The sequence below is a fragment of the Oncorhynchus mykiss genome, chromosome 4 (assembly GCF_057628025.1).
Source record: "Oncorhynchus mykiss isolate SJ-2025 chromosome 4, ASM5762802v1, whole genome shotgun sequence".
In the NCBI taxonomy this organism is placed as follows: Eukaryota; Metazoa; Chordata; class Actinopteri; order Salmoniformes; family Salmonidae; genus Oncorhynchus; species Oncorhynchus mykiss.
The window spans coordinates 67,130,297-67,158,296 of NC_143025.1; the positions used below are offsets into that span (position 1 = coordinate 67,130,297).

A 28,000-nucleotide genomic window follows, 5' to 3' on the forward strand; every position below is an offset into this window, starting at 1 on the left:
TACACAGAGGGGGAAATTAAGTCCAAACCGTAGAGGGATATAACATTGACCTGACCACAGAAACTACAAGACTGTAGTAGAAGTCTACAAATCTTGACTGTATTAAATAGACCATGTGGAATACAACTCTCATGTAAATAGATATGTACGCTGTGAATATTATGAGAAATATACATGCAATTTTTAGTATGTCAAGTATAGGTTATATGTATAGCGGTCCCTTATGTTGCTAGCGGGGTCAATATGGTTCTTTTTACATGGTTTAAAAATAAAAATAAACTGACCTCCACCTGTCCTGCTCGAACCACATGACTAGGCTACACTATCTTTCGCGCGGCAGTGGGTTCTCCTAGCAACACGGATGACCAGCAGCGGTGTGGAGGTCTTAATAACACTCGCAGAACTGAAGAAAGCTCGGGACAGGGCGAGAGGTGCCTGTGTTTAAAAAGAAGAGCTCTCTCATCAAGGTAGGTAGAATGTAAATACTATATTGGACAACTTCAGTGAGATGTGTGACGGTACTCGACGTTCATTAATCATATGTTGAATTCTAAAGCCCATGTGTGAAGCCTGCTAGCCTGGTTGGTTGCCCCTGCCAGTCTCTGTTTAGCTATTGGCGCATGATACGGAGTAAGAGTGGAATGTTACAGAGACTGGTACCCAGCACGCACGGAGTACAAGGAGTGTAATGTTACAGAGACTGGTACCCAGCACGGAGTACAAGGAGTGTAATGTTACAGAGACTGGTACCCAGCACGGAGTACAAGGCGTGTAATGTTACAGAGACTGGTACCCAGCACGGAGTACAAGGAGTGTAATGTTACAGAGACTGGTACCCAGCACGGAGTACAAGGAGTGTAATGTTACAGAGACTGGTACCCAGCACGGAGTACAAGGCGTGTAATGTTACAGAGACTGGTACCCAGCACGGAGTACAAGGAGTGTAATGTTACAGAGACTGGTACCCAGCACGGAGTACAAGGCGTGTAATGTTACAGAGACTGGGACCCAGCACGGAGTACAAGGAGTGAAATGTTACAGAGACTGGTACCCAGCACAGAGTACAAGGAGTGTAATGTTACAAAGACTGGTACCCAGCACGGAGTACAAGGAGTGTAATGTTACAGAGACTGGTATTTAGCACAGATTACAAAGAGTTGGATGTTACAGACACTGGCCCCCAGACTAGAAGCCTACAGCCTAGGTTTGATTGCATAGGAACAAAAGGATTTGAATTGCAATGATTGTTTTCAATTAAAATTTTATAAGCAAAGAGAAATTTCTAATAAATCATTTTGCTAGGACTGTAAGGGAGTGGTCTGATATCAACAGTTTACCTTCCAAGTTAGGAATAAACTGTGACTCATTTTTGTACCCTCATCAATATAATGGTACTGTTGTTTTTTATTGAAGGATCAGACGGTTGTTTTCCTGGTATGGCCAACGCAAGTGTGTGTGGCCAAACACCCCTGGTGTTCCGGCTACACGAGGGAGCCCCAGAGCTGGTGAGAGAGGTGCTGCTGGAGAGAGGCTGGGAGGAGTATGATGAGCAGGGGCAGGAGGAGGGAGGCTGGAACCTCTACTGGCGCACCTCAGCCTTCCACAACTCAGACTATGAGAACATACTGCCATGGCAGAGACTCAACCATCACCCCAAGACTGTGGGCATCACCCGCAAGGATTGCCTGGCCAGAAACCTGAAGAGAATGAGAGGGACGTTCGGCTCGGGTCTTTACAACTTCAGCCCGACAACTTTCATCCTCCCCAATGATTACACCAGGTTTCTGGCAGAGTACACCAAGCATCGTTTGAAGAATGGAGGCAGGTCGGGGTATTGGATCTGCAAGCCAGTGGATCTATCAAGAGGCAGGGGCATCTTTATCTTTGAGGACATCAGAGACTTGGTGTATGACTCCTCAGTGATCGTTCAGAGATACATCAGCAATCCTCTCCTCATCTCAGGGTACAAATTTGACCTTCGGATCTATGTTTGTGTGAAAAGTTTTCAGCCCCTCATCATCTACATGCATCAGGAGGGAATGGTACGCTTTGCGACTGAGAAATACAATTTGACATCTTTGGACAACCTTTATTCTCACCTGACCAACACGAGCATTAATAAGTTTGGCCCCTTCTACACAACAGACAAAGAGAGAGTGGGACAAGGATGTAAGTGGACTATGAGTAAATTCCGCTGCTTTCTTCATAGCCAAGGTATCAATGAACTGTTCCTCTGGCAAAAGATCAACAACATTGTCACACTAACTTTGCTCACCATAGCCCCTTCCGTACCTTCCAGTCCCAACAGTGTTGAGCTCTTTGGGTTTGACATCCTAATTGATGCCAAATATAAGCCATGGCTACTAGAGGTTAACTACAGCCCTGCTCTCACCATCGACTGCCAAGTAGACGTGACAGTCAAGAAAGTACTTCTCAATGATCTGGTTGATCTGATGAACTACAAGTCCATGGACAGCGTTAGACAGAGAGGATATCTCAAACAGAAGTACAAACGCCCCTGCTATCTAGGCAGCCAGTCTCTGCGGTCCCCAGTGCTCCCCAAGTCTACGTGTGAGCACCACCCAGGAAACAAGAAAAGTCACAGCATCCATTCTACGTTTTCTGACAGTATGAGATACTTTCCATCAGTTGAGATGAACCGGATCCGCACTGCAAGGAATTCCATAAGCAACACCAAGGGCTCGGCTCTGAATCCAATACTCATCCCACATTCAAAGACTGCAGCTGTAACTGGAAACAGAAAGACACATCCAGTGCTCTCACAGATGACAGAGGCCATCCAGTGGTCTGAGGTTTCAGACATAGAGTCAGAGTTTGATGACAGAAACCTGTCCACACGTGTTAGCCCATGGCAGGCCTCAAGGCAACCAGCCGGGGGCTGCTGTAAGCTACCTGCCATTCACATTCAAAAGTACAAGACTCCTAAATTCCCATGGGACCCTAAAAGCCAAGATAAGAGCACCCCACCACTCCGTGTGGGAGACTTCATACTGACGTTTCCTTTTAATGAGGTCACACTGAAGGCGTCGTGGGACAAGCTCAACGTTAAGACTGCAGTCCACGAGGTTCACAAGCTCATCAGCCAGCTAGCATCAGGATGTAGCCACAAACAGAAGAGAGGGACGGAAGATGAGTTGGATAAATGCAAAGAGAAAAAGGATTTTGGGTCTTTGTTTTGGGGACCTACTAACCCTCCTCTACTTAGTGAGTGCCACTTGTCAAACTAACTGAGCAACTGAACATTTTTGGAATTAAGCTTTTGGAATAATTTATTATTAGCACAGCCTAAATATTAATGTGTGAAAACATGAAAGTATACAGTACAAACACACATTATATGGAAAAGCAACTAATTTGTCCACAATTTCAAAATAACCTATTTTGTATCTATACTGAACAAAAATAGAAAAGCAACATGCAACAATTTAAAAGATTTTACTGAGTTACATACATATAAGGAAATCAGTCAGTTTAAATAAATTCATTAGGCCCTAATCTATGGATTTCACATGCCTGGGCAAGGGTTCCACCCACAGAAGAGCCAGTTGCCAATCAGAATGAGTTTTTCCCGACAAAAGGGCTTTATTAGAGACAGAAATACTCCTCAGCAGGAAACCGGGCCCAGGTCAGTAAGTTACATGTCAGTAAGTTACATGCCCTACCCTACATGTCAGTCTTGTTGTTTGAGAGGCAAGGGATATGTGGGGACCTCATGAATAATCTGTAATTCTGTGCAACATAAGAATCCTGCTGACACAAATGAAGAGGTCAAGAAGGTTATGACATTGCCATGCAAAAATAAGAAATATATTCCTTCAAGAGAGCAGTATAGACATTCAAAGATCTCTACAAAATAGTTTCAACACAAATTGTATTGATTAGTATTACTTATTTAGTGTACAATGATTTATGAATAATAAACATACACAATTTCAAAATGTCTGTTTACACACAAGCACTAAAAAATGATAAAATATGCCATAGGAAAATAGCTACAGTCAAACACAATGGAGCTTTGCTAATTTGGTATAAAGGCTTGAAAAACATAAAACATATGTTCTTCATTTCTTGTCTATTATGATAATGCCATCCTTGTTTTTAATGCGTACTCTGCCCGAGGGGAACTTGGTCTCTTGCCTTCCATTAGAATACACCGTCTTCAATGTTCCATCAGGGTATTCCCTCCGCTTGTACTGGGACGTATGGATCTCTCTTTGGCCATTGTTGAACTCCACTGTTTTCTCCCCACTTCTACAGTTTCAGAACACACACACACACACACACACACACACACACACACACACACACACACACACACACACACACACACACACACACACAAAATATAAGAATGCAGCAGTTGTTAAGACTTTTACCCTACATAAAATAGAGCCAAGTACTGTGTGTATCTTACTCTGAGAGCTTGACCACTGTTCCATCTGGGAAGATGCTCTCCTCTCTGCCGTCAGGATAGAGGTACTTTATCGTCTGATCTGGGAAAACGATCTCCCTCCTTCCATCAGGGTGGTGTTTCTCTACAGACAACATTAATACATTTTTTGTTATTTGTGTCTATGCCTGGTCACTCTGAAAATATACACTACATGGTCAAATGTATGTGGACACCTGCTTGTTGAACATCTCATTCCAAAATCATGGGCATTAATATGGAGTTGGTCCCCCCTTTGCTCCTATAACAGCCTCCACTCTTCTGGGAAGGCTTTCCACTAGATGTTGGAGCAGCTCACAGATTACTGCACCTGTACATAGACCACCTATAATTTAGCCCAAACAACTACCTCTTTCCCTACTGTATTTATTTTATTTATTTATTTTGCTCCTCTGCACCCCATTATTTTTATTTCTACTTTGCACATTCTTCCACTGCAAATCTACCATTCCAGTGTTTTACTTGCTATATTGTATTTACTTTGTCACCATGGCCTTTTTTTTGTTGCCTTTACCTCTCTTATCTGACGTCATTTGCTCACATCGTATATAGACTTGTTTCTACTGTATTATTGACTGTATGTTTGTTTTACTCCATGTGTAACTCTGTGTCGTTGTATGTGTCAAACTGCTTTGCTTTATCTTGGCCAGGTCACAATTGTAAATGATAACTTGTTCTCAACTTGCCTACCTGGTTAAATAAAGGTTTAAATATATATATATATATATATATATAAATATAAAAAAATTGTTGCACGGACTTGCTTCCATTCAGCCACACACGCATTAGTGAGGTCTGACACTGATGTTGGGCTATTAGGCCTGGCTGGCAGTCGGTGTTCCAATTAATCCCAAAGGTGTTCGATGGGGTTGAGGTCAGGGCTCTGTGCAGGCAAGTCAAGTTCTTCCACACCGATCTTGGCAAACCATTTCTGTATGGACCTCACTTTGTGCACGGAGGGCAATGTCATGCTGAAACAGGAAAGGGCCTTCCTCAAACGGTTGCCACAAAGTTGGAAGCACAGAATCGTCTAGAAAAGTGGTTCCCAAACTTTTTATAGTCCCATACCCCTTTAAACATTCAACCTCCAGCTGCGTACCCCCTCTAGCACCAGGGGTCAGCGCACTCTCAAATGTTGTTTTTTGCTATCATTGTAAGCCTGCCACACACACACTATACAATACATTTAATTAAACATAAGAATGAGTGTGAGGTTTTGTCACAACTTGGCTCCTGGGAAGTGACAATGAGCTCTTATAGGACCAGGGCACAAATAATAATATAATGATAATCAATAATATTGCTCTTTATTTAACCATCTTACATATAAAACCTTATTTGTTCATCGAAGATTGTGAATAACTCACCACGGGTTAATGAGAAGGGTGTGCTTGCACATAACTCTGCAATGTTGGGTTGTATTGGAGAGTCTCAGTCTTAAATACTTTTCTACACACAGTCTGTGCCTGTATTTAGTTTTCATGCTAGCTAGGGCCGAGAATCCACTCTCACATAGGTATGTGGTTGCAAAGGGCATCAGTGTCTTAACAGCGCGATTTGCCAAGGCAGGATACTTTGAGCGCAGCCCAATCCAGGCAGTAAAGAAAACTTTAAGGTCGTCTCTCAATTTTAAAAAACGTGTCAATACTTTGCCCCTTGATAACCACAGCACTTCTGTATGTTGTAAAAGCGTTACATGGTCGCTGCCCATATCATTGCATAGTGCAGAAAATACACGAGAGTTCAGGGGCCTTGCTTTAACAAAGTTAACCATTTTCACTGTAGTGTCCAAAACGTCGTTCAAGCTGTCAGGCATTCCCTTTGCAGCAAGACCCTCTCGGTTGAAGCTGCAGTGTACCCAAGTGGCATCGGGAGCAACTGCTTGCACGTGCGTTACCACTCCACTATGTCTCCCTGTCATGGCTTTTGCGCCATCAGTACAGATACCAACATGAGCAGTAGCTACATTTGGCTACCATTTGGACCGTTAGTGGAATTCCCGCGAGAGATTAACGGTTAATGTGATTGGATGTTAATTATTTGACTAGAATACCTGTATTTGACATTGTGTTGTTATTTCGCTGAACACTAGATGGTTTCATTTTATTTTTGGCAGTGAAACGAGACTACTCAGACGAGAGGAAAAACTCACCCAAATGTATAGCCCTGTTGGAAAATATAAATACTGTTTGAAAATCTGAAGGAAAAAAAAGATTTTTTAAAATAAAAACATTAAAATAAATAATATGTGAATCACATTTATATGTGGCGTAGCCCCGACGGCATCGGGAATACCTGGTCTAGAATGTCATTGTATGGTGTAGCGTTAAGATTCTCCTACAGCCCCACCATTATTCCTCCTCCACCAAACTTTACAGTTGGCACTATGCATTCTGGCTGGTAATGTTCTCCTAGCATCCGCCAAACCCAGATTCGTCCGTCGGACTGCCCGATGGTGAAGCGTGATTCATCACTCCAGAGAAAGTGTTTCCACTCCTCCAGAGTCCAATGGCGGCAAGCTTTACACCATTCCAGCCCACACTTGGCATTGCGCACGGTTATCTTAGGCTTGTGTGCAGCTGCTTGGCCATGGAAACCCATTTCACGAAGCTCCCAATGAACAGTTCTCGTGCTGATGTTGCTCTCAGAGGCAGATGATTTTTGCGCGGTACTTGCCTCAACATTCGGCGGTCCTGTTCTGTGTGCGGCTCTCTTTTATTTTCAAGTTTCTATTCCGCTAGCCAGCACCTCGTCTAAATAGGTGTGCGTTTCTTTTTCTTCTAGACTGTGAGCTTGTGTGACCTACAGCTTCACCGCTGAGCCAATTGGGCAGCTCTAACAGGGCAGAAATTTGACGAACTGACTTGTTGGAAAGGTGGCATTCTATGATGGTGCCACATTGAAAATCAATGAGGTCTTCAGTAGGGGCCATTCTACTGTCAATGTTTGTCTGTGGAGATTGCATGGTTGCGTGCTCGATTTTATATACCTGTCAGCAACGGGTGTGGCTGAAATAGCCGAATACACTAATTTGAAGCGTTGTCCACATACCTTTGGCCATGTAGTGTATATCAGATTAGAGCTTTGATAACAATATTACCCATCTGCTTGTTTGGAAACTGCAGGACCTCCAAACCAGTTGGGTATGTGGTGTGAGTTGTCTGTGCATCAGCATAGTAGTACACCTATCAAAGAGAAACAATGGAGTTATAAAAAATAAAAACCCCCCATTGTTATTTTTAAAATGTTGTTACTGAAATGAAGAAGACGCGCGTCCGGCAAAGCAGTAAAAAACAATGCATGACATATTCTGCTTTTCTATTACGTGTGCAGCGATGTCCCAGGGGATTTTGTTGTTGTTTGCAGTAATTTATTTTTTGTTGTAATATCCCAAATGCACATGGCAGTTTCACCAATTAAGGATTCCAGCTTTAAGGCATTAGTTACAGTTTAAATACTAGCATAGTCCCCATTACGACATATTACTCACCACTTTCCCATCTGCCAGTATGTGTTTGACATCTCCGTTGAAGAATGTGACAGTTACGGACTTCTGGTCAGCAGTGATCTCTTTTCTAGTTCCATTGCGGAATGTAAATACACGCCAGCCATTGGTGAGAAGTTGTTCTATCTGTGTATCAGAGCAATATCATGGCATGTAGGGCGCATTATTATTGTTTCACTATGAGTGGCAACTCTGTTAGTGGGATACTTTGGAATTGCTGAAATGAAACTTCAATGAAAGGGCAGAAAATGATATACTTCATACAAGTACTTGTTCAAAGAAATAACAACATAGGGGAATTTTCCTACCTTACCATCTGGATAGTGTATTTCTTCACACACGTCATTGTTTATGCCCTTGTGTGTTGTGTGGGTGGAGTTACCACTCATCGCTCCTGGATTCAGACGTGGTTCCTGTAATAACAAATGAGGGATTGTTAAAGCTGTCCAAGATGGTCCAAGACCTTGGCAAGGAACTATAGTATCTCAGAAACACAGCCATCCAAAAAGGTAGCTCAGCAGTTAAGAGTTTTGGGATAGTAACCGAAAGGTTGCTGGTTCGAATCCCGAGCCGGCTACAATAGGTGAAAAATCTTACGATTTTTATATTTTTTATGTCACCTTTATTTAACCAGGAAGGCCAGTTGAGAACAAGTTCTCATGTACAACTGCTACCTGGCCAAGATAAAGCAAAGCAGTGCGACAAAAACTACAACACAGAGTTACACATGGGATAAACAAACGTACAGTCAATAACACAGCAGAAAAATCTATGTACTGTACAGTGTGTGCAAATGTAGTAAGAGTGCCCTTGAGCTGGCACTTAACCCCAATTGCTCCTGTAAGTCGCTCTGGATAAAAGCGTCTGCTAAATTACTAAAATGTTTGAAGTGAGCAAAATAACAATCTACCTATGTAGAACTGGTTATTTCAGTAACTTTAGTTGATTACTATACACATCAGAACCTCTGCTAGGCTTCATTACCCTGTGTTCTGACTCTGAGCTTGAGTATTTGCTGACCGATGGTGTGGCGCTCCTGCTCTGTCGACCTTTCGCCTCCGTCTCCTTTTCCACTGACCGACCCAAACCCTGAGGACAGCAAGAATTAGTGGGCTATTTCATAGTGGTTGTTTGTTACATGTGTGTTACAATCGACTGATGCTGTCTGAGTACCATGTTACAGACATATGTACCTGATCTCTGTTGCTCTCACGCTGCTTTAAGAGACAGTCATTTGTGTGATGGGTGTCCTCAAAACTGACTGAATTTGATGAAAGGCCTGTTGTGAATGAAATTAACATCATTGCCAAATCAATTGATTGAATGTATAGTAAACACAGAACAGACTAGAGTACTTACTTAAGGAGGCAGGTCCCCAATCCCTTGTGCTTTGAGCATTGGTAGGATAGTTGTGATAAGGCTAAAGAAAGAATCAAGTCACATGATAATTATAAACACTTGCCTTCTCATTTCATGCTTCTTATGAGGAAGATACAAAGAACATCCGTTAGTCTAAATTGTTAATAAGGAACATTAGGCTACTGTACATTTTCATTTGCAATATACAATATGTTTGGCTGGCCTTGATGACCTATGAACGTGTCACACGCAGTTTTAAAGACAACCTTTTGTCCAGTTTGGATTAAATTGCATTTTAACTGTGCTTGTTCCATCTATTATTGAACCTTGGTTCAAAAGTGTTCATACATTATGAAGAAGGAAAAACTATTGAAAAGTAAAATCAGGTTTTAACACTTAAGTTTCTTAGAATTGGCAATGAGTATATTCATTACATAGTATAAATAATTAATAATGGGCAGAGTCACTAATCTGACACGGCCCATTGTAAATCGCTATAAATTATTAGTGGGGTGCTTAAAGACCACTTCAGAACACATTTTATACTTGATACTTATTACATTTAGCCTAACTAGTTGACTGCAGTCAGACTGCAGTCTATCTCTGAAAGAACTTGAGATAAAATACAACATATACCTCTAAAATGGTAAATGAGCTGAAAATACAATGTCAAGTTGATCTGAATCACATGGAATATATAGTACTGTAAAAAAAATAAAAAATAAAATTGCCTTCAGGTTTCTATGTTTTAAACAGAATACATTACTTGATTGTTTGCCAGACTGATTATAAGATTCATACTGACTGTGTCCATTTTACTGTAAGCTGCACTCTTCTGGACAGGTGGTTTGTTGAATGCAGGAGTAGCACTTCTGCTGTGGACGACTGAAGGAGCTGGTTCAGAAACCATATGTGACAATTTTCTTTGATCAGGAATCTGAGGAACAAATATCCATATTATAGACATATTATAACATCCTCTATTCTGGTTGATGCCCCTCTATTTACTGTATTAGTGTAGTTACTTCAGGGAATGTTGTGAGCTGTTCTTTCATAATTGAAAAGGTTAGGACAAGTGTTGCAAAATTCTGTGAACTTTCAATAAATTCCATGGTTTTCCCTGAAATCCCGGTTGGATGAAATCAGGAATCATCCAACCAGGATTTCTGGAAAACTAGGCCATTTATTGAAAGTTCCCAGAATTTTGCAACCCTAGTTAGATCTGAGTGAGGTAGAATGGGCTAATCTTAGATCAGTTGAGCAGGAAGTAAACCAGCTCTGTTTGATCAATGGAAAATTATGAGCACAGAGGGGAGCTGTCGGTTGGTTTCTGTAAACTCAAATGATTTCTGCCCAAATATACAGTTAGATCTCTTAGAAATACAGCCCCAAAGCTATTTTCTGTTAGGATAAAACTGCGAGCCTCATGGCTTTCATATGGTCTGTAGCTATACTGTATACAGTACCTGCACCTTGGACTTTGCAGCTGGAAAACTGCCAACTGTTGACCTTCTGGCTGGGTTTCCACTGTGACTGGAACAACTTGAAGATCTCCTCTCCCTTATCCTCTGACTAGTAGCTCTATGAATATCCTCAGACACCTGGACATATGGATTATATACTGATAGATAATGAGCTCTACCGACACCTTGATACCACTGATGACTGATCCTTTTTGGACACAGAACACTGATGAGGTCAGAAAGTATTGACGTCATTAGTAGATAAGAGAAGTGTTACAAGTTATTGTATAAACTGACTTAAAGTATGGAATGGGTTAGTAATGGGTTATTACTCAGGGTTCATGGGTTACTCATGGGTTATTACTTAGGTACAGTATATCTTCTTACAGCGCTCTCTGCCCCTATGTGAGATGCAGTGGCTGTGTCAGGACTACTCCCTGCCACTTGGTGGCTGTGTTCAGGAGCACTGAGCTTGTCACGCAGCTCCACATTCTCTCTGGTCAGGGCTTCCACTTGGTTCTGCAGCAGGTGATGAGCCTGGGACCAGTGGGACTCCCGACTAGAGAACTGCTCCTGAAGAGCTAGAATATGCTGCCTGAGATCCTGAGTTCACACACAGGCACGCACACAAGGACACACACAGACATGAAGACACCCACGCATGAACACACACACACCCTGGATGAGAGTGAGACAAACCAACCAATGTGGTGGATATTGGACTCATGTTCACAGTTTGGATGTTGGGTATTTGTTGCGTGTTTGTTTATGTACGTTATAAACTGTTACAGATGTGGGATCTTAATTTGACCAGTATTGTTGTAGCAAAATAATCCTACATGTTTTTTTGTACGTTTAGTCCATAATGTTGCTTGATCAGTAGTTAGGCTATTAGCTGGACAAAAGTAGGCTACATGAAAGTGCAATACTGTCAATATAACAGTGCGTTGGAGAGGGTTTTCAGTGAATTTATGGAAATCACGAAGCTCATCTGCATTTCCTGCGGCGCAGGAAAATTCGCAGCAACGAAAGAGTGATCAAATTAAGATCCTTCAACGGTATCATCAGGTCAGGACAAGCAAAGGGGATGCGTTTGATTCTGTCATAAAACGGTAACACTGACTTATTCACACCTTATGAGACAGGAAATGCATCGCTCTGTTCCATGTTAATGTTGGTCAGTAGGAAACTGATAGGCGCTGAGAATGCACCTGACTCCTATGACGCTCCACGACTTATGTGCAACTCACGGACATTCATTACTCACTCACAAATGACGTTATATCGATACCACATACGGTAGGTTGTTTTAGGCCTCAAGGCTTTATGAGATTCTGATGGACAAATTTGTTTTACTAAGGTCTATTAAGATCAGTCACATAATGACTTTACCTGACCATCACCAACGTCTAGTTTAGCAGAAAACGGTTGATTCTTCAACACCTGGCCTTCTGTATGGGTGAATGGGGATCCATAACTGCTGTGGTGGCCATCTCTGTCACAGCACTCTATTTGGTCCATTCTCTTTCTGTGTAAAACCCACATTTCAGTGGAAATGAAAGAAAAAACGACATTTCTGATGAAGAACATGATAGGTTTCTGATATTGCAATTCCAGAAGTGCTCAAATTCTGTATAATCTCGTGGATCATATATCCTCAGTGGTTTTTGACATATTTTGTGTTTCATGTCTCTAGCACGTCATCACAATCAGATACGGCACAGACACATTTTCCGGGGCATCACATTATGAAAACTAACCAAACTGTCCCTGTACATTTTACCTGAGGAGTTCCATTGCTCTCTCTTGTTCCGTTTTCATCTTGTCCAACAAATCATGATTCTCTTCTGCTTTTATTCCGCTGTGTGGCTTTGACACGGTCTGATTTGCTTGAAGGAGGTTAAAGTAACTGTTAGTAGAGAGAAGACCTCTTCAAAGAATAACATGTCATGTAGTATGTAAACTGGTACACATTATTACATGATTCATGTCTGTGTTCTTCATTATAGCAGTTCAATTACATAGGTGAGTCTAGCCAAAATAAACAGTACACTCACCCAGCTTGAAACCCTGGTGATGTCTGCTCTTTACGGTCTCTTTAGTTCTAGATGTTACTTTAGGGACCATGCTGGGTTTGAGCTCTGCAGAGGAGGGACGTTTTGACTTTATGTCTGTTCCCCTGCTGCTGCTGCTCCCCAGTGGCAGGGCTCTCTCTGTGCTTGTTTTCCTTGCAGACTGTGGGTATAATGGACGTGGTTCTGTCTTGTGCCAGTTTATGTCCCGGAGCTCTGTTTCACTGTCACTGCTGGAGCAGGAGCTAGATGGGTGGTGGTGGTGGAGAGTGGGTCCGTGGGTGGGAAAAGGTCTGGAGGGCAGAATATCCCCAGCCTCGCTGGGGGCATCGCTGGCGTAGTCACCATCGGACAGGTCCAGGTTCTGGTCCTTGTGTCCGAGCCGTGGGGGAGACGGGAGGGTGGGCTGCTGGTGGCACTGAGAGTTAGGGTTGTCCTCGTCACTGTTAGAACTACTCAGAGATAGGAGAGACATCACTGCTGTAGACCCGCTTTGAGATTTTGAAATATTGGTGAAATTGGAGTGTGTGACCTTTTTCCCATCTGCATTCTCTGATGAGACCGGCCCATTTTCAGTGACTCTAACTATGTGGTCGTTGACTGTCTTGAAGCCAACATTTACTGCCTGAGCTTTGACATTAGGTTGGCCCATGTTGTTTGGTTGTGCAGTACTATCAAAAGGCTGCAATGCCAAATGTGGCTCCTTCACCTCAAGTTGTTCATGGACAAGGTCCCTCATAGCAGCATACACATGATTCTGTGACACCACCTCATCACTTAGCTCCACGGAGGTCAAACTCGGCGATCTCACAAGCCGTTTACGGGATGTTGTAACGCCCAACAGATCTCTCCTGTCTCTAGTATCAACACTAGATGCAGTGTTTTCAGAGGCCTTGCTTTGAGTATTTTCTGTGGGCTTTGGTGTCCTATCCTGTCTGGCCGTTTGATTAACTCTGTTGTCTCTCTCTCGTGTGGCAGGTCCTGTTGTCTTTTCCCAGGACTCAGAAAGAGCAGGGCAGCTCCTCTGGGAGATCAGTAAAGGCTTGACCCTGAGTCTGGTCCTGTCACTGAGCTGCAGGGAGGGGGCTGATGAGCGTCTCTGCTGGCTGCCATAACTCACCTTCCTGGGCTGCTGGCTGAGTGAGAGGGAGGCCCTGCGCCAGGTCTTCTGCTGCACACTGTCCTTACCCCTCTCTATCCTGGACACGCCCTTCCCTTTCTTTAGGAAGTATCTTCTCTCTGTGACTCTCCTGGCCTCCCTGCTGTCCTGAAAAGGGACCAGCTGCTTAGATACAGTAGATAACTTATTTTAGATGACATGATTACAAAGTGTAATGAATAGATTATGTATAATGGTCAGGGCATGAACTACTCTGAAAGTAGGCCATATGCAAATCCTCTATGCACTCCATACCTGCTTGTTGTTTTGCTGTGCATATTCATCAACTTTCAGCTGTTCCTCCACAAATTCCTGAAATGTTTTCTCTCTCTCTTTGACAGCAGGCCTAATGGGTCTTTAATAGTGTGACAGGTCAGTTAACGTATAGAAAAAATGGTATGGAATATCAAATGACCACAACTCACTTGTGGATTCTTCACTATCATTAGCTGACAGTAAAATATGTGTATGTGACCAATAAAATGTGATTTTTGATTTGAAAGGTGATACATGTTGAATAGAAATATCATTACAGTACCTGTCCTCTGGGCTTCTGGGTGGCTGTCTACGTGTCCCAAATGGGCTGACAGTACAGACTTCTTTGTCTTCCCCCTGCTCTGCAGCTTCCTCTTTGATAGGAGAGAGGTTCCTCTGCTCTCTTCCATCTTTATTTGGAAGAATGCTCTCTATAATTCACATGATAAGATGAATCACATATCAACTAAATTTAAATTCTGTATTAATAAAAAAGAAAAGATGGACAAAGTTCAGTACTGACTTCTGGGTAAAATTGTTATGTAAATGAGGATTCATGTACTCAACAAAATACATTTTACAGTGTAAAATGAAGAGAAACAGAACCAAGCAACAATTCTAAATGCCTCCGTACTTTAAAGGGTTGTGATAATTATACTGGAGTTCTGTGACTAGTTGCTGTTAACCAGCTCTGGATCCAGTTTTGACAAAACCCTCCTGGATATTTAAATAAGTTAATCATTTACTCCTGTTTTTCTATAATCATGACGATCTATCGAAAAGCAACTGATAATGTATTTGCAATATGATCGGAAACACTTAGAATAGGTTGAAATAGGTAATGTCCTTCATTTGGCTTTGAAAAAAATACCCTGGAAAATCAGTCTGTCATCTCAGACTTATCTAAACTGGATACTGTTGGGTTCTGATTTCTTGAAATGCACTTATTCATGCCACTGAGGGAGAGAGGGGAATGTATAACATTTACATTCTGTCAGGATATGTTATCATTAGCCATCAGGGATCCTATGGGAGGAGGACAGACACAGTCTGGTACCAGTCACCATGACAGCCGTGAGTTGGGGAATACTGAGCACTTTGGGGTAGAGGTCAGGTCAGATCAAGTGAGGAAGAACAGATATCACTAAGGTTCTGTCTAGTAACAGAGATGTAATGGCTGTTCAGATGTGTAGGAGGAGACTCAGCATAGGAGAAAGGGTTAAATATCAGTGCTTGTGTGAATATATTTTTGTCAATTCAGATGTTCGATCCTTTGGGAAGACAAAACTTGGTTTAAGCTTTCATAGTGTCCGTCGAGTTCTTTGTCTGGTAATTAGAACCTAATACTAAACTGCAGAAAGAGTTTAAGGTTTGTGGGTTGCACACCCAAAACATAACACGCCAAAAATAGCATGCCAAACTCCAGCTCACAGCTCAAAAGTTAGGGGTCAGTTAGAAATGTCCTTGTTTTTTAAATAAAAGCACATTTTTATCCATTAAATTAATATGCCTCACAAGTTCTCAATTGGCAGCTTCATTAAATAGTACCCGCAAAACCCCAGTCTCAATGTCAACAGTGAAGAGGCGCCTCCGGGATGCTGGCCTCATTCCCAGCTCCTCTGAGATATTCTACGACTTCCAGCTAAAACTCGCCTGTAGCTTTACATTTCAGCTCTCTGTGTGTTTAATCAATCAAACATGTTATTTATGACAACCTCAACTACATTGGAGGTGTTGTGCAACTAGAAGCATGTCCCTGCACTTAATGTACTTACTCCATATAGGAATTCCACAGGGAGTTAGAAGGATATACAGTATGTAGCATAGAAAAAAGGCCACTTCTCATACACAGATACAGTTAGTCGGAAGTTGGAAGTCGGAAGTTTACATACACCTTAGCCAAATACATTTAAACTCAGTTTTTCACAATTCCTGACATTTAATCCTAGTAAAATTTCCCTGTCTTAGGTCAATTAGGATCACCACTTTATTTTAACAATGTGAAATGTCAGAATAATGGTAGAGAGAATGTTAGGAGTGTGTATTGGAGGCGAAGTCAGGTGCATGCAGAGTGTAATGAACAGGCGCACTTTTTATTCCGGTCCAAAATGACAGCACAAAGTAACATAAAATGTGCCCAAACACGGAACATAGACAAAAAGTAATGCGCGTAACAATATCCACAATTCCAAAATACACGTAACACAAACAATCTTACACAAAGACATGATGGGAAACAGAGGAATAAATACATATGGATTGATTGGGGAATGAAAACCAAATGTGAAGGGAACAAGACAAAACAAATGGATACATGAAAAATGGAGCGGCGATTGCTAGAAAGCTGGTGACGCCGAACGCCGCCCGAACAAGGAGAGGAGCCGGCTTCGGCGGAAGTCGTGACAGAGAATTATTTCAGCTTTTATTTCTTTCATCACATTCCCAGTGGGTCAGAAGTTTACATACATCAATTAGTATTTGGTAGCATTGCTGTTAAATTGTTTAACTTTAAGCCATTTTCCCACAACTTTGGAAGTATGCTTGGGGTCATTGTCCACTGGAAGACCCATCAATATACCCACATAATGTTCCTCTTCATGATGCCATCTATTTTGTGAAGTGCACCAGTCCCTCCTGCAGCAAAGCACCCCCACAACATGATGCTGCCACCCCCGTGCTTCACAGTTGGGATGGTGTTCTTCAGCTTGCAAGCCTCCCCCTTTTTCCTCCAAATATAACGAAGGTCATTATGGACAAATAGTTATATTTTTGTTTCATCAGACCAGAGGACATTTCTCCAAAAAGTACAATCTTTGTCCCCATGTGCAGTTGCAAACCGTAGTCTGGCATTGTTTTATGGCGGTTTTGGAGCAGTGGCTTCTTCCTTGCTGAGCGGCCTTTCAGGTTATGTCGATGTAGGACTCATTTTACTGTGGATATAGATACTTTTGTACCTGTTCCTCCAACATCTTAACAACGTCCTTTGCTGTTGTTGTCATTGATTCACACTATTTGCACCAAAGTACGTTCATCTCTAGGAGACAGAACGCGTCTCCCTACCGAGCAGTATGACGGCTGCGTGGTCCCATGGTGTTTTACTTGCGCACTATTGTTTGTACAGATGAATGTGGTCCCTTCAGGCGTTTGGAAATTGCTCCCAAGGAAGAACCAAACTTGTGGAGGTCTACAATATTTTTTCTGAGGTCTTGGCTGATTTCGTTTGATTTTCCCATGATGTCAGGTAAAGAGGCACTGAGTTTGAAGGTAGGCCTTGAAATACATCGGAGGTACACCTCCAATTGACTCAAATTCTGTCAATTAGCCTATCAGAAGCTTCTAAAGCCATTACATAATTTTCCTGTAATTTTCCAAGCTGTTTAAAGGCACAGTCAATTTAGTGTATGTAAACTTCTGACACCATGGAATTGTGATACAGTGAACTATAAGTGAAATAATCTGTCTGTAAACAATTGTTGGAAACATTACTTGAGTCATGCACAAAGCGAATGCCCTAACCGACAAGAAATTTGTGGAGTGTGTCACGTTCTGACCTTAGTTCTTTTGTTATGTCTTTGTTTTAGTATGGTCAGGGCGTGAGTTGGGTGGGTTGTCTATGTTCGTTTTTCTATGATTTGCTATTTCTGTGTTTGGCCTGGTATGGTTCTCAATCAGAGGCAGCTGTCAATCGTTGTCCCTGATTGAGAACCATATTTAGGGAGCCTGTTTTCTATTGTGTTTCGTGGGTAATTATTTTCTGTTTTCTGTTGTGTGTCTGCACCAGCCAGAACTGTTTTCGGTCGTTTTCTTTGTTATTTTTGTTATTTCCGTTTTCATTTAATAAATATGGACACATCCCACGCTGCACCTTGGTCCTCACCTTCTTCCATCAACAACGGCCGTTACAGAGTGGTTGAAAAACAAGTTTTAATGACTACAACCTACGTGTATGTTAACTTCCGACTTCAACTGTATGTTAGTTTTTTAAATTTGTGAGTTTATGCAATGTTTTGCAATATGTCCTCAATCTCTCATGGGAACAGCTGCTTATCTATTCGTCTATCTATACACATGCTCTGCTGGGGTGAATTACTTCCAGACTGAAGTACAGTCCTTCAGTTTCATCCAAGTCTACACATTAATTAGGAGCTTAGCTTGGCTACCGTCAAACAGACCTGCTTTCATGTAAATAAATCTTTAAAGGGAGTGGTGGACATCATGGACATGGGAGAAGGTTATGACAGAGGACAAGATCCTGCCATGGAAGCAGGCGGAGGCAGCGAAGGAGCATCAACGATGACTCCGGGGTTCGCAACCACGACAGAAGCCCGAGAGGCAGCCCCAAAACATTTTTTTTTTTTTTGGGGGGGGGGGGGGGGGGGGCGCACGGAGTGGTCAGCAGAATCGAGGGGTGAACCAGAGCCAGTCAGGGAGTCGAGTTGGGAACTCGACGAAAGATTCCGGAGAGAGGTGTTGGTGTTGAGAGCGCTGCAGAGCAGGCGTGCTGAGGAGCGTGACACCAGTCCGGTGTCATATGCACCATTTTTACGCATCTGGTCACCGTTCCAGTACAATGTGTGCCGGTTCTGTCTCCAGTGCGCCTTCACAGCCCAGTGCGTCCTGTGCCAGCGCCCCGCACTTGCCTGGCTAAAGTGAGCATCCAGCCAAGACGGGTTGTGTCAGTACTACGCTCCAGACCTCCATTGCGTCTCCACGGTCCAGTATATCCTGTGCCAGCTCCATGCACCCGGTCTCTAGTGCGTGTCTCCAGCCTGGTACGTCCTGTGCCTGCTCCACGCACGAAGCTTCCAGTGATGATCCATGGCCCGAAGCCTCCAGTGATGATCCATGGCCGGAGCCTCCAGTGATGATCCATGGCCGGAGCCTCCAGTGACGACCCATGGCCCGGAGTCTCCAGCGACGGTCTGCAGTCCTGAGCCTCCAGCGGCCTTTGTTGGCCGGGTATGGTTCCCAATCAGCTGTCTATTGTTGTCTCTGATTGGGGATCATACTTAGGCAGCCTTTTTTCCACCTTTAGTTTGTGGGATCTTGTCTATGTATAGTTGCTTTCTGCACTGCATGTAGCTTTACGTTCGTTGTTGTATTTTGTTGGTGTTTTCGGTGTCATTTAAATAAAAGTAAAATGTACGCTTACCACGCTGCACCTCGGTCCAATCCATCTCTAAACGAACGTGACAGGAGGACTGTTCCTTCTTCTGACAGTCTGACTGTAAAGAGGACCGCTTTTGACAATGCCTACTGTGGATGACGATCAGCCGAGTAAGAACTGCACAGCAGAGAACCTACCACTGTGTTATTTCTACCCCTCTGTGATGATTGTGAAATTCTTCCTGGCTCTACAGCTCAACCTCTCAGTGCTTTATCTTTTATATTCAAAATTAAGTTCTGGAAATCTAACAGCAACAACATAAAGGGGAGTGGCGGAGTACAGAGGGTGGAACTTACTGTTTCTGAACTGAGGTGCCAGTATCGCCTTCCTGACTGGGATTTCAGTTGATCCTTACTTTAATGTAGTTCATCCTGGGAAAAATTACTTCCTTAAGGTCTTTAAAAAGTCTCCTCATATCTCTGTCATCGTCTGGCTACTGCTGTTCCCCCTGAATATCCTAGCCATGCTGAAGACCTTTGAGTGCTGTAACAGTTATGTGTGTAAAAATGACACTCTGGTCGAGGACGTTACTGACACTTTGAGAGAGGTTGTGTTTTTCGCCCAGATTCTCCTCCCTTTCTTTCTGTTGGTCTAATGCACGGTCCACAATGTCAACACACTCAAAAAGAAGCAGGGGATAGGACCAAGCAGTGTCGAGCAGTGTTTCTGGTCACCTCAGTTGTCCTGGTCTTCTCTTTCTATTTCCTGCCCTGTACCATAGCTACAATGGTTCTGTTGATTGTGAGAGTTGAGAATTTACCCAGAGCAGAAGATATAGCTGTCTTTGACGGTCTCATGGTTTTATCCTACATGGATTGTCTAGTGGACCCAATTGTGTACTGCTTAAGCAGCACTAAGTTCAAAAGCCTCGACCTGACAACTTATTGCCCCTGTCTAAAAATAGGTGAAAGCACAAACTCGTCAGGAAACAACTCAAATTCAAAACGCAGCAACAATGTAACGCAGCATAGTAGGTTAAATACCTATAAAAAAAATAGGAAATTAATTACTGTTTTATGACTGCATTAAGACTGTTTGTTCTCATCCTGAAACATTTATGTTAGTTTGCTAAACAAGACTATGATTCACTACTTGCTTCTGTTATCGTCATATGTCGTCATCTGGTTTCTTTAACCAGTGATGTCATCAAGTTAAACCACTCATAATGACTCTGTTGTTGCTAATTGTCTGGATCAAATAAATATTCCTCTTAAGTTATGTTTATTTATTTGTTACTACAGTACTACTACTACTCTTGATGAGGCCAATGCTTATACTTTTTTATATAGTGGAGAGTATTATTTCTTCCCTCCTTTATGATTTTATTATTGGAAGTTGATCAAAATATTTTATGAGCTTCTGTTATCATACCATATACTGCAGTAGTTACAACAAAAACAGACCACGACGTGGTCATCCATACTTCTTACCATGGAGGGAATGTGTCAGAACAGGACCCGTCTTAGGCAGCCATCCATCTCCTGAGGGAGGTGAAGCGTAAACGTTTGATCTCGGATTGGACCTCTGTGGATTGGCAGAGAGACCAGAGGTATCCACTCCAGCAGCCAGAGCAGGCATCAGGCCCAGCCACTGGGCAGAGAGAGAGGGGGATAACAGCAGTCCTGCCGATGAGAAACAGAGAGGAACTTTAGGTGGAGGATTTAAAAGGTTAAATTCCTAAGAGACCGAGGAAAATACTAGGTCTTGTTGTTACAAGGAAGCATCGCCCAAGAGATCCTCTAGTCAACACAGCAATTTTTCTTTATGTAAAAAATTATTAAAAACATTCATTGTCAAGGCCTTTCACTAAATATAACTGGAAAACATTGCATGTTATAAAACAATACTTCAATAATGTAAATAAAGATCATTTAATAAACAATTATGAATAAAAATAGATTATTGCTTGTATTGCTTTTGACTTTGGAATGAAATAGGTAACTTATCTCACAAAATGTATTTTTTTGTAACTTGGCCCTGTGCCTTTAACTCTAAGTAAATGCACTTAAATGAAATCTTTAGGTTACGTTCCTTGACAGTTTAAGGCAGGGCATTGACATCTGCTATTTTTATTTAATATCTACATTGGTCATTTCATCGGATAATCACGTTTCCTTAGAAACTATGTGTGAAGGAGAGCCTTCACTATGGACTAAATGACTATTGTTAAATATATGGATTCAAAGTATTTATTGCCATTTTAAACTATAAATTATTGTGATGCAGTGTTTTTTTTCTGCATTGATTTATTTAATCCATAACCTGCGCTTCTAATCATCTCCAAACATGTCCTGTTGTAGTGCATTGCTCATTGTATTGCCTAATTTGGTGGGAGGGGCTTATCAGCACAGCGGCCTTCAACGTGTAATCAGCTCCTGTATTTTCTTAACAAGGTGTGTTTCCTGACTGTGTGGAAGAGACATTTGTCTTAGCCACCAGCCATGTGTGTTTCATTTGTTAGTCTGCAGTTTTTTTTTAAACTTTTTTCCCAGTTCCTCTTTTATGCCTTTTAGATGACAAGGTATCGGCCAGCCTGTCACAATGTCTATGGTCGTTATGAGGCTTGCCATGTCAACATTGTTTTTAGATCAACCCAAGATAAAGATTCATGCACACTTCTGTTCGTATAGATAAGCCCTCAAGCCACACCACCTGATTTTCTGTTCCTGTGAATATGAGACAAAACCAAGAGTTTGCATGTAGATTCCTTACATTTTTTATTCATGCTCTTCTGGAGGACACAGAAAGATAAACATTATTTATCTTTATTCAAAAGGGGAATAATAGGCTGGTCTTGCAGAGTTCTGTAATTCCGGCTGAAGTACAATGGATGCCGTCCATCTTCAGAACACATCCTCAAACACTGAGGTCGATCACTGCAACGTGGGGAATCAGATGATATACAAAGTCTTCTCTAAAGTGATGATGGTGGAATTCACTCTGGCCTTGCCTCTCAACCTGTCAGTGCTCTACATCTTCCTCTTCAATATTGTGGTGGCAGATCTTCTGCTGGTGATATGCTTGCCAGCCAAAGCCTATCACTTCCAGCATGGACTAAGCCTAAGTGAGAACAAGCTGGTCTGTAAGGCCATGCTCTTCATGTTGATTTTGAACCGAAGGGCCAGCATCGCCTTCTTGACTGTGCTCTCCATCGATCGTTGATAGTCACCAAATTGCACACACAGTTAGAACAGGGTTTTATAAATACAGTGGGGTAAAAAAGTATTTAGTCAGCCACCAATTGTGCAAGTTCTCCCACTTAAAAAGATGAGAGGCCTGTTTCATCATAGGTACACTTCAACTATGACAGACAAAATGAGAAAAAAAATCCAGAAAATCACATTGTAGGATTTTTTATGAATTTATTTGCAAATTATGGTGGAAAATAAGTATTTGGTCACCTACAAACAAGCAAGATTTCTGGCTCTCACAGACCTGTAACTTATTCTTTAAGAGGCTCCTCTGTCCTCCACTCGTTACCTGTATTATGGGCACCTGTTTGAACTTGTTATCAGTTTAAAAGACACCTGTCCACAACCTCAAACAGTCACACTCCAAACTCCACTATGGCCAAGACCAAGGACACCAGAAACAAAATTGTAGACCTGCACCAGGCTGGGAAGACTGAATCTGCAATAGGTAAGCAGCTTGGTTTGAAGAAATCAACTTTGGGAGCAATTATTAGGAAATAGAAGACATACAAGACCATTGATAATCTCCCTCGATCTGGGGCTCCATGCAAGATCTCACCCCGTGGGGTCAAAATTATCACAAGAACGGTGAGCAAAAATCCCAGAACCACACGGGGGGACCTAGTGAATGACCTGCAGAGAGCTGGGACCAAAGTAACAAAGCCTACCATCAGTAGGCTACGCCGCCAGGGACTCAAATCCTGCAGTGCCAGACGAGTCCCCCTGCTTAAGCCAGTACATGTCCAGGCCCGTCTGAAGTTTGCTAGAGAGCATTTGGATGATCCAGAAGAAGATTGGGAGAATGTCATATAGTCAGATGAAATATAACTTTTTGTTAAAAACTCAACTCGTCGTGCTTGGAGGACAAAGAATGCAGAGTTGCATCCAAAGAACACCATACCTACTGTGAAGCATGGGGGTGGAAACATCATGTTTTGGGGCTGTTTTTCTGCAAAGGGACCAGGACGACTGATCCGTGTAAAGGAAAGAATGAATGGGGCCATGTATCGTAAGATTTTGAGTGAAAACCTCCTTCCATCAGCAAGGGCATTGAAGATGAAACGTGGCTGGGTCTTTCAGCATGACAATGATCCCAAACACACCGCCCGGGCAACGAAGGAGTGGCTTCGTAAGAAGCATTTCAAGGTCCTGGAGTGGCCTAGCCAGTCTCCAGATCTCAACCCCATAGAAAATCTTTGGAGGGAGTTGAAAGTCCGTGTTGCCCAGCAACAGCCCCAAAACATCACTGCTCTAGAGGAGATCTGCATGGAGGAATGGGCCAAAATACCAGCAACAGTGTGTGAAAACCTTGTGAAGACTTACAGAAAACGTTTGACCTCTGTCATTGCCAACAAAGGGTATATAACAAAGTATTGAGATAAACTTTTGTTATTGACCAAAAACTTATTTTCCACCATAATTTGCAAATAAATTCAATGTGATTTTCTGGATTTTTTTTCTAAATTTGTCTGTCATAGTTGAAGTGTACCTATGGTGAAAATTACAGGCCTCTCTCATCTTTTTAAGCGGGAGAACTTGCACAATTGGTGGCTGACTAAATACTTTTTTGCCCCACTGTATATTTCAGGATGTTGTGTATCCCTGAAAATAATCAGATTTCATGTAAACATTAGTTTTGAAAACATTGCTTGTCCAAAAAAAAGTGGTATTTTGGGATAAGTTAAGCCAACTACAAACTTCTGTACTGAATGAAATGTTACCACTACCTTTTTAAAACCATGTCTATCTTTATTTCCCCAAACACAATTTAACACAATCACAATCGCTTTTTTTGTCTTTTAAATATTTTAAGAATGTTTTAACACAGGCTTAACAACTAACTCTATGCCCTCAACACTTTGTACCTTTATTGACACTTTTAACATAGGCCAGGCCCTGTTGTTACCTCATATCCCAGTGATAATGCATTACGCCTGGGATGAAAACACACTCAACTTACCCCAAGACAAACATTCTGACAATATTAGCCCACACAGCTACAAGGATGCACTTTCATGCTAGGTTTAGGACCTCATATTGAAGCGTATAGAGTGGGGAGTGGAAAATTGAAAACTAGCTGTTATTGGTAGAGAGGTTTGTTACCAGGCAGGCCAAAACTCCATCACACCAAAACAGGCTGAAATTATTTTCAAACAACTCTTACACTAAAAGGGCATTATATCATAATTTGCACAATTCCACAGTACTATTCCAACCTCATAGTGTGGAAATATATATAAAACACAGGAAAATCCTGTTTTTGACTGCACTAGGCCTATAAGTCATTTCCCACTGGCTTTTTCAGGGTGAAAACAAGGGTAAAGTGAAAACGCAGCTAAATGTCATGGTACATTGCACTTTAACCTCATTGGGTCTTTTGTGTAAAGAGCTTTTTGAAGAAAGTAAATGTAAGTGGACATGAATGGATAGCAGCTTTATGTGCTTTATACAGGTCTCTGATTTATCACTGGAGATTATGGCACGGTCCTTATACACACCTGTGGCTGTTCATTAGTTCAGAAAAACCTGTTTAGCCTGAAAAGATTAGTGCTGCTACAAGATGAAATTCCATGTAGTTTCTTAAATTACCCAACAGAGCATTCATTTTGTTATAGCCTCTGTGTACTGGACAAATCTTAAGCAATCACTGCCTTGGAGCTGACATGATCTTCTTAGTAACCTCAAAAACAAATGATAATCTCTAAACTATCAACACTTTGGAAAGTCCCTTTGGACTAAATCTATTTTCAAGATCATCAAATACAGTTAAATGGACTAAATTAACTTTGCATTTTCTAACAAAATACTACTTTGTAAACATATTTCATGCCTTTCCACTGAATGAATTTGTATTTGCTATTTGATGGTGGTTGTTGTACGTTGAGCTCAGTCAGTCAGTACCCACCTGGCCCCATGAGGGAGAGGAGTCTGCTCTGCTCCTGTATAATTCTGTGTAGCTGCTCCACCTGCTGTTGAATTAGCTGCTCCTGTTGCCCTGGGCCCTGCACCGATGCAGACATAGACAACACTCAACACACAGCAGGGTCTGTTGACAGCTTCACCATCACTATGTTATACCACAACATAAATTAACGTTTAATCATCACATGCACAGGATACAGCATGAGGTGCCTTATTGCTGTTAAAAACTCATTACCAATGTAATTAAAGCAGTAAAAATACCCATGGTATACGTCTGATATACCGTGGCTGTCAGCCAATCAGCATTCAGGGCTCGAACCACCCAGTTTATAAATGGTAATACAACTGGTTGTGGTAGAATATGTACACATAGGATATACAGTATAAATGATGAGGGTGTCAGGAAGCCTACCACAAACCTCCGAGGTGCCTTATTGCTATTATAAACTGGTTACCAACGTAATTAGAGCAGTAAAAATAAATGTTTTGTCATACCCGTGGTATACGTCTGATATACCGCGGCTGTCAGCCAATCAGCATTCAGGGCTCGAACCACCCAGTTTATAAATAGTAATACAACTGGTTGTGGTAGAATATGTACACATAGGATATACAGTATAAATGATGAGGGTGTCAGGTAGCCTAGCGTTTAAGGGGGTTGGACCAGTAACTGAAAAGTTGCTGGTTCGAATCCCTGAGCCGAAGAGGTGAAAACTCTGTCAATGTGCACTTGAGCAAGGCACTTAACCTTAATTGCTCCTGTAAGTCGCTCTGTATAAGAGAGTCTGCTAAATTACTAAAATGTAATTTAATGTGCTGTCAAATATGACTGTTATTTATAAGTAGGTTCATAAAGTAAATAGTGATCTTGGTTGAACAGTTGAATAGTACAGCAGCATTGACAGTGTATGTGTGTGATTATTTGTATGATTAGTGCTATATTAAAATGATAGCCAACAGCACAGGGAAGCAGTTCACATGAGAGTGCCAATGTGAATGAAGGTTGCTGTGCTACATGTACACATTGATCAATAATGCTGCTTCATCTAGAGTGCAGCAAGTAAAATGGGTTTAAGTGGGTAAAATACCCTCAATTCAAGTAGTTTTGAACACAACTGCAAATTGGTATGTTACTGCCACCTACTGGTAAGCAAGAGTGCATGCATCAAATCAGTGAGTAAAAGCAATTCAGACCGAAACTTGAAACAAATGTCTACAATAGTAGGCTACGCTGTATGGTGTGAATACACTACTGACCTGCTGGAGAGCTCTCTGTAGCATTAGTTGTCGTGTAGTTTGTAATGATGAGGCATCCTCCTGTGGGTTTTCTATAAGAACAGCATCATGGCTCAGTGAATGGGATGGAGACAGGGGACTAGAGCCTAGCTCAGCTGCATGAGGGTTCAGGTGGGTCCTCTGGTTATCCATGTCATGTGTTCCAGTGTTATGTGGCTCCTGTCGTTGTACCTGGCCCAGGTCTGCCTCTGGCTCAAACGATCCACCTGATGACCATGTTCTCAGGCTATTGTTGTCCATGGGGATTTCAGCTGACATTATTACATTCAGAGATGCTTCATGAAATACTCTTGATTATCACCTTCTGTTAACAATGGCATGTTTTTGAGTAATGTCTGGTCTCTGCAAGTTGGAAAGAGAAATGTAGGGAAGGTTGTAATAGGGTAATATGGGATAACTTACTCTACATTTTTTAAGTCATTCTAACAAAAGGATTCTTATTTAAGTTGAGCTAATGTTTTTTTTTTTTCATTTAGAAAACGTGATATAAATCGAATTAAGTTACAGCTACAACTTTTTATACACGGAGTGAACTAAATATTAGGAAAACCTGCTCTTTCCATGACCCAGACTGACCAGGTGAATCCAGGGGGGATATTTACCCCACATTACCCGAAATGTTTTACTTGAATAGCTCACATGTGAGGTTTTGCACAATATCTTACATTATATGTGCATTATAGATAGACCTTTATCAACAACAAAAAAGCTAAGTTTGTTTCTAACTTTAAAAAAAAAATGTTGAGTTGTCCATGAAACAGCAATTCAATTTTATTATAGTAGGGTAAAAACGTACCTTTTTCTTTAAATCAAATAAAAAGACATAGTTCCCTTCGCTTTGGCGTGTCTCTCCCAAGAGTAAGCTACACTCATGTTTTATCCGTCGCCAGTGGTTACTGTTACTGTAAACATCAACCTCCAAGGAGAGAAAATATGAGTTGTTTTGTTTAGCCTACCATTAAATGAACGAATTACTCATTCGTTGAAAAGGTCGTATACAATAGTAATGTAGAGTGATTGTAGGCTAATGGCTATGGAGGGCTAGGCATACATTGTCTCTAGAAGCATATAGTCAAGAACTGTATTGCACATTTAAGGAGTAACGGTTGAATGAATCGTGTAGTATGGCGCCAAACAATG

The 28,000-nt window shown here is 41.8% G+C and overlaps 3 protein-coding genes across 4 annotated transcripts; 2 read left to right on the forward strand and 1 right to left on the reverse strand.

Moving 5' to 3' along the window:
* Window positions 1–1,420: 1,420 nt before the first annotated feature.
* On the forward strand, window positions 1,421–3,314 carry ttll2 (tubulin tyrosine ligase-like family, member 2). The gene has a single exon (XM_021600431.3). It carries the CDS (start codon window positions 1,437–1,439, stop codon window positions 3,246–3,248), a length of 1,812 nt encoding a protein of 603 aa, XP_021456106.3. The 5' UTR covers window positions 1,421–1,436; the 3' UTR covers window positions 3,249–3,314.
* si:ch211-140l13.3 (uncharacterized) lies at window positions 3,264–28,000 on the reverse strand. 2 transcript variants are annotated; one of them, XR_016495387.1, is made up of 20 exons: window positions 27,657–28,000; window positions 26,822–27,202; window positions 25,548–25,644; window positions 20,882–21,073; window positions 14,568–14,715; window positions 14,285–14,384; window positions 12,856–14,137; window positions 12,582–12,687; window positions 12,191–12,326; window positions 11,186–11,401; window positions 10,802–10,936; window positions 10,141–10,272; window positions 9,336–9,396; window positions 9,170–9,255; window positions 8,961–9,065; window positions 8,290–8,389; window positions 7,962–8,102; window positions 7,572–7,656; window positions 4,436–4,556; window positions 3,264–4,272 (listed from the first exon to the last, which is right to left on the reverse strand). XR_016495387.1 is itself a non-coding variant. In XM_090232773.1 (20 exons), the coding sequence occupies exons 2-20, from the start codon at window positions 27,116–27,118 to the stop codon at window positions 4,083–4,085; spliced, it is 3,735 nt and encodes a 1,244-aa protein (XP_090088899.1). In that variant the 5' UTR covers window positions 27,119–27,202; window positions 27,657–28,000; the 3' UTR covers window positions 3,264–4,082. The 2 variants fall into 2 exon arrangements, 1 of the variants encoding a protein (XP_090088899.1); XM_090232773.1 differs by having other exon boundaries at window positions 8,285–8,389.
* Window positions 16,369–20,710, forward strand: gpr31 (G protein-coupled receptor 31). The gene is given in 5 exon segments (XM_090233398.1): window positions 16,369–19,663; window positions 19,666–19,720; window positions 19,722–20,080; window positions 20,083–20,408; window positions 20,693–20,710. Coding segments are annotated over 5 exon segments (888 nt in total). The 5' UTR covers window positions 16,369–19,533.

What these genes read in the sequence shown, in the direction of transcription:
- si:ch211-140l13.3 (XM_090232773.1), bottom strand. Translation starts at nt 27,118, where the DNA reads ATGTCAGCTGAAATCCCCATGGACAACAATAGCCTGAGAACATGGTCA. An exon ending in ACATAGGGGCAGAGAGCGCT is followed by an intron (nt 10,937 to 11,185) that starts GTAAGAAGATAT and finishes CCATATGTCCAG; the next exon opens with GTGTCTGAGGATATTCATAG. An exon ending in GTTTCCAAACAAGCAGATGG is followed by an intron (nt 4,557 to 7,571) that starts GTAATATTGTTA and finishes TGTTGTCTGTAG; the next exon opens with AGAAACACCACCCTGATGGA.
- ttll2 (XM_021600431.3), top strand. Translation starts at nt 1,437, where the DNA reads ATGGCCAACGCAAGTGTGTGTGGCCAAACACCCCTGGTGTTCCGGCTA.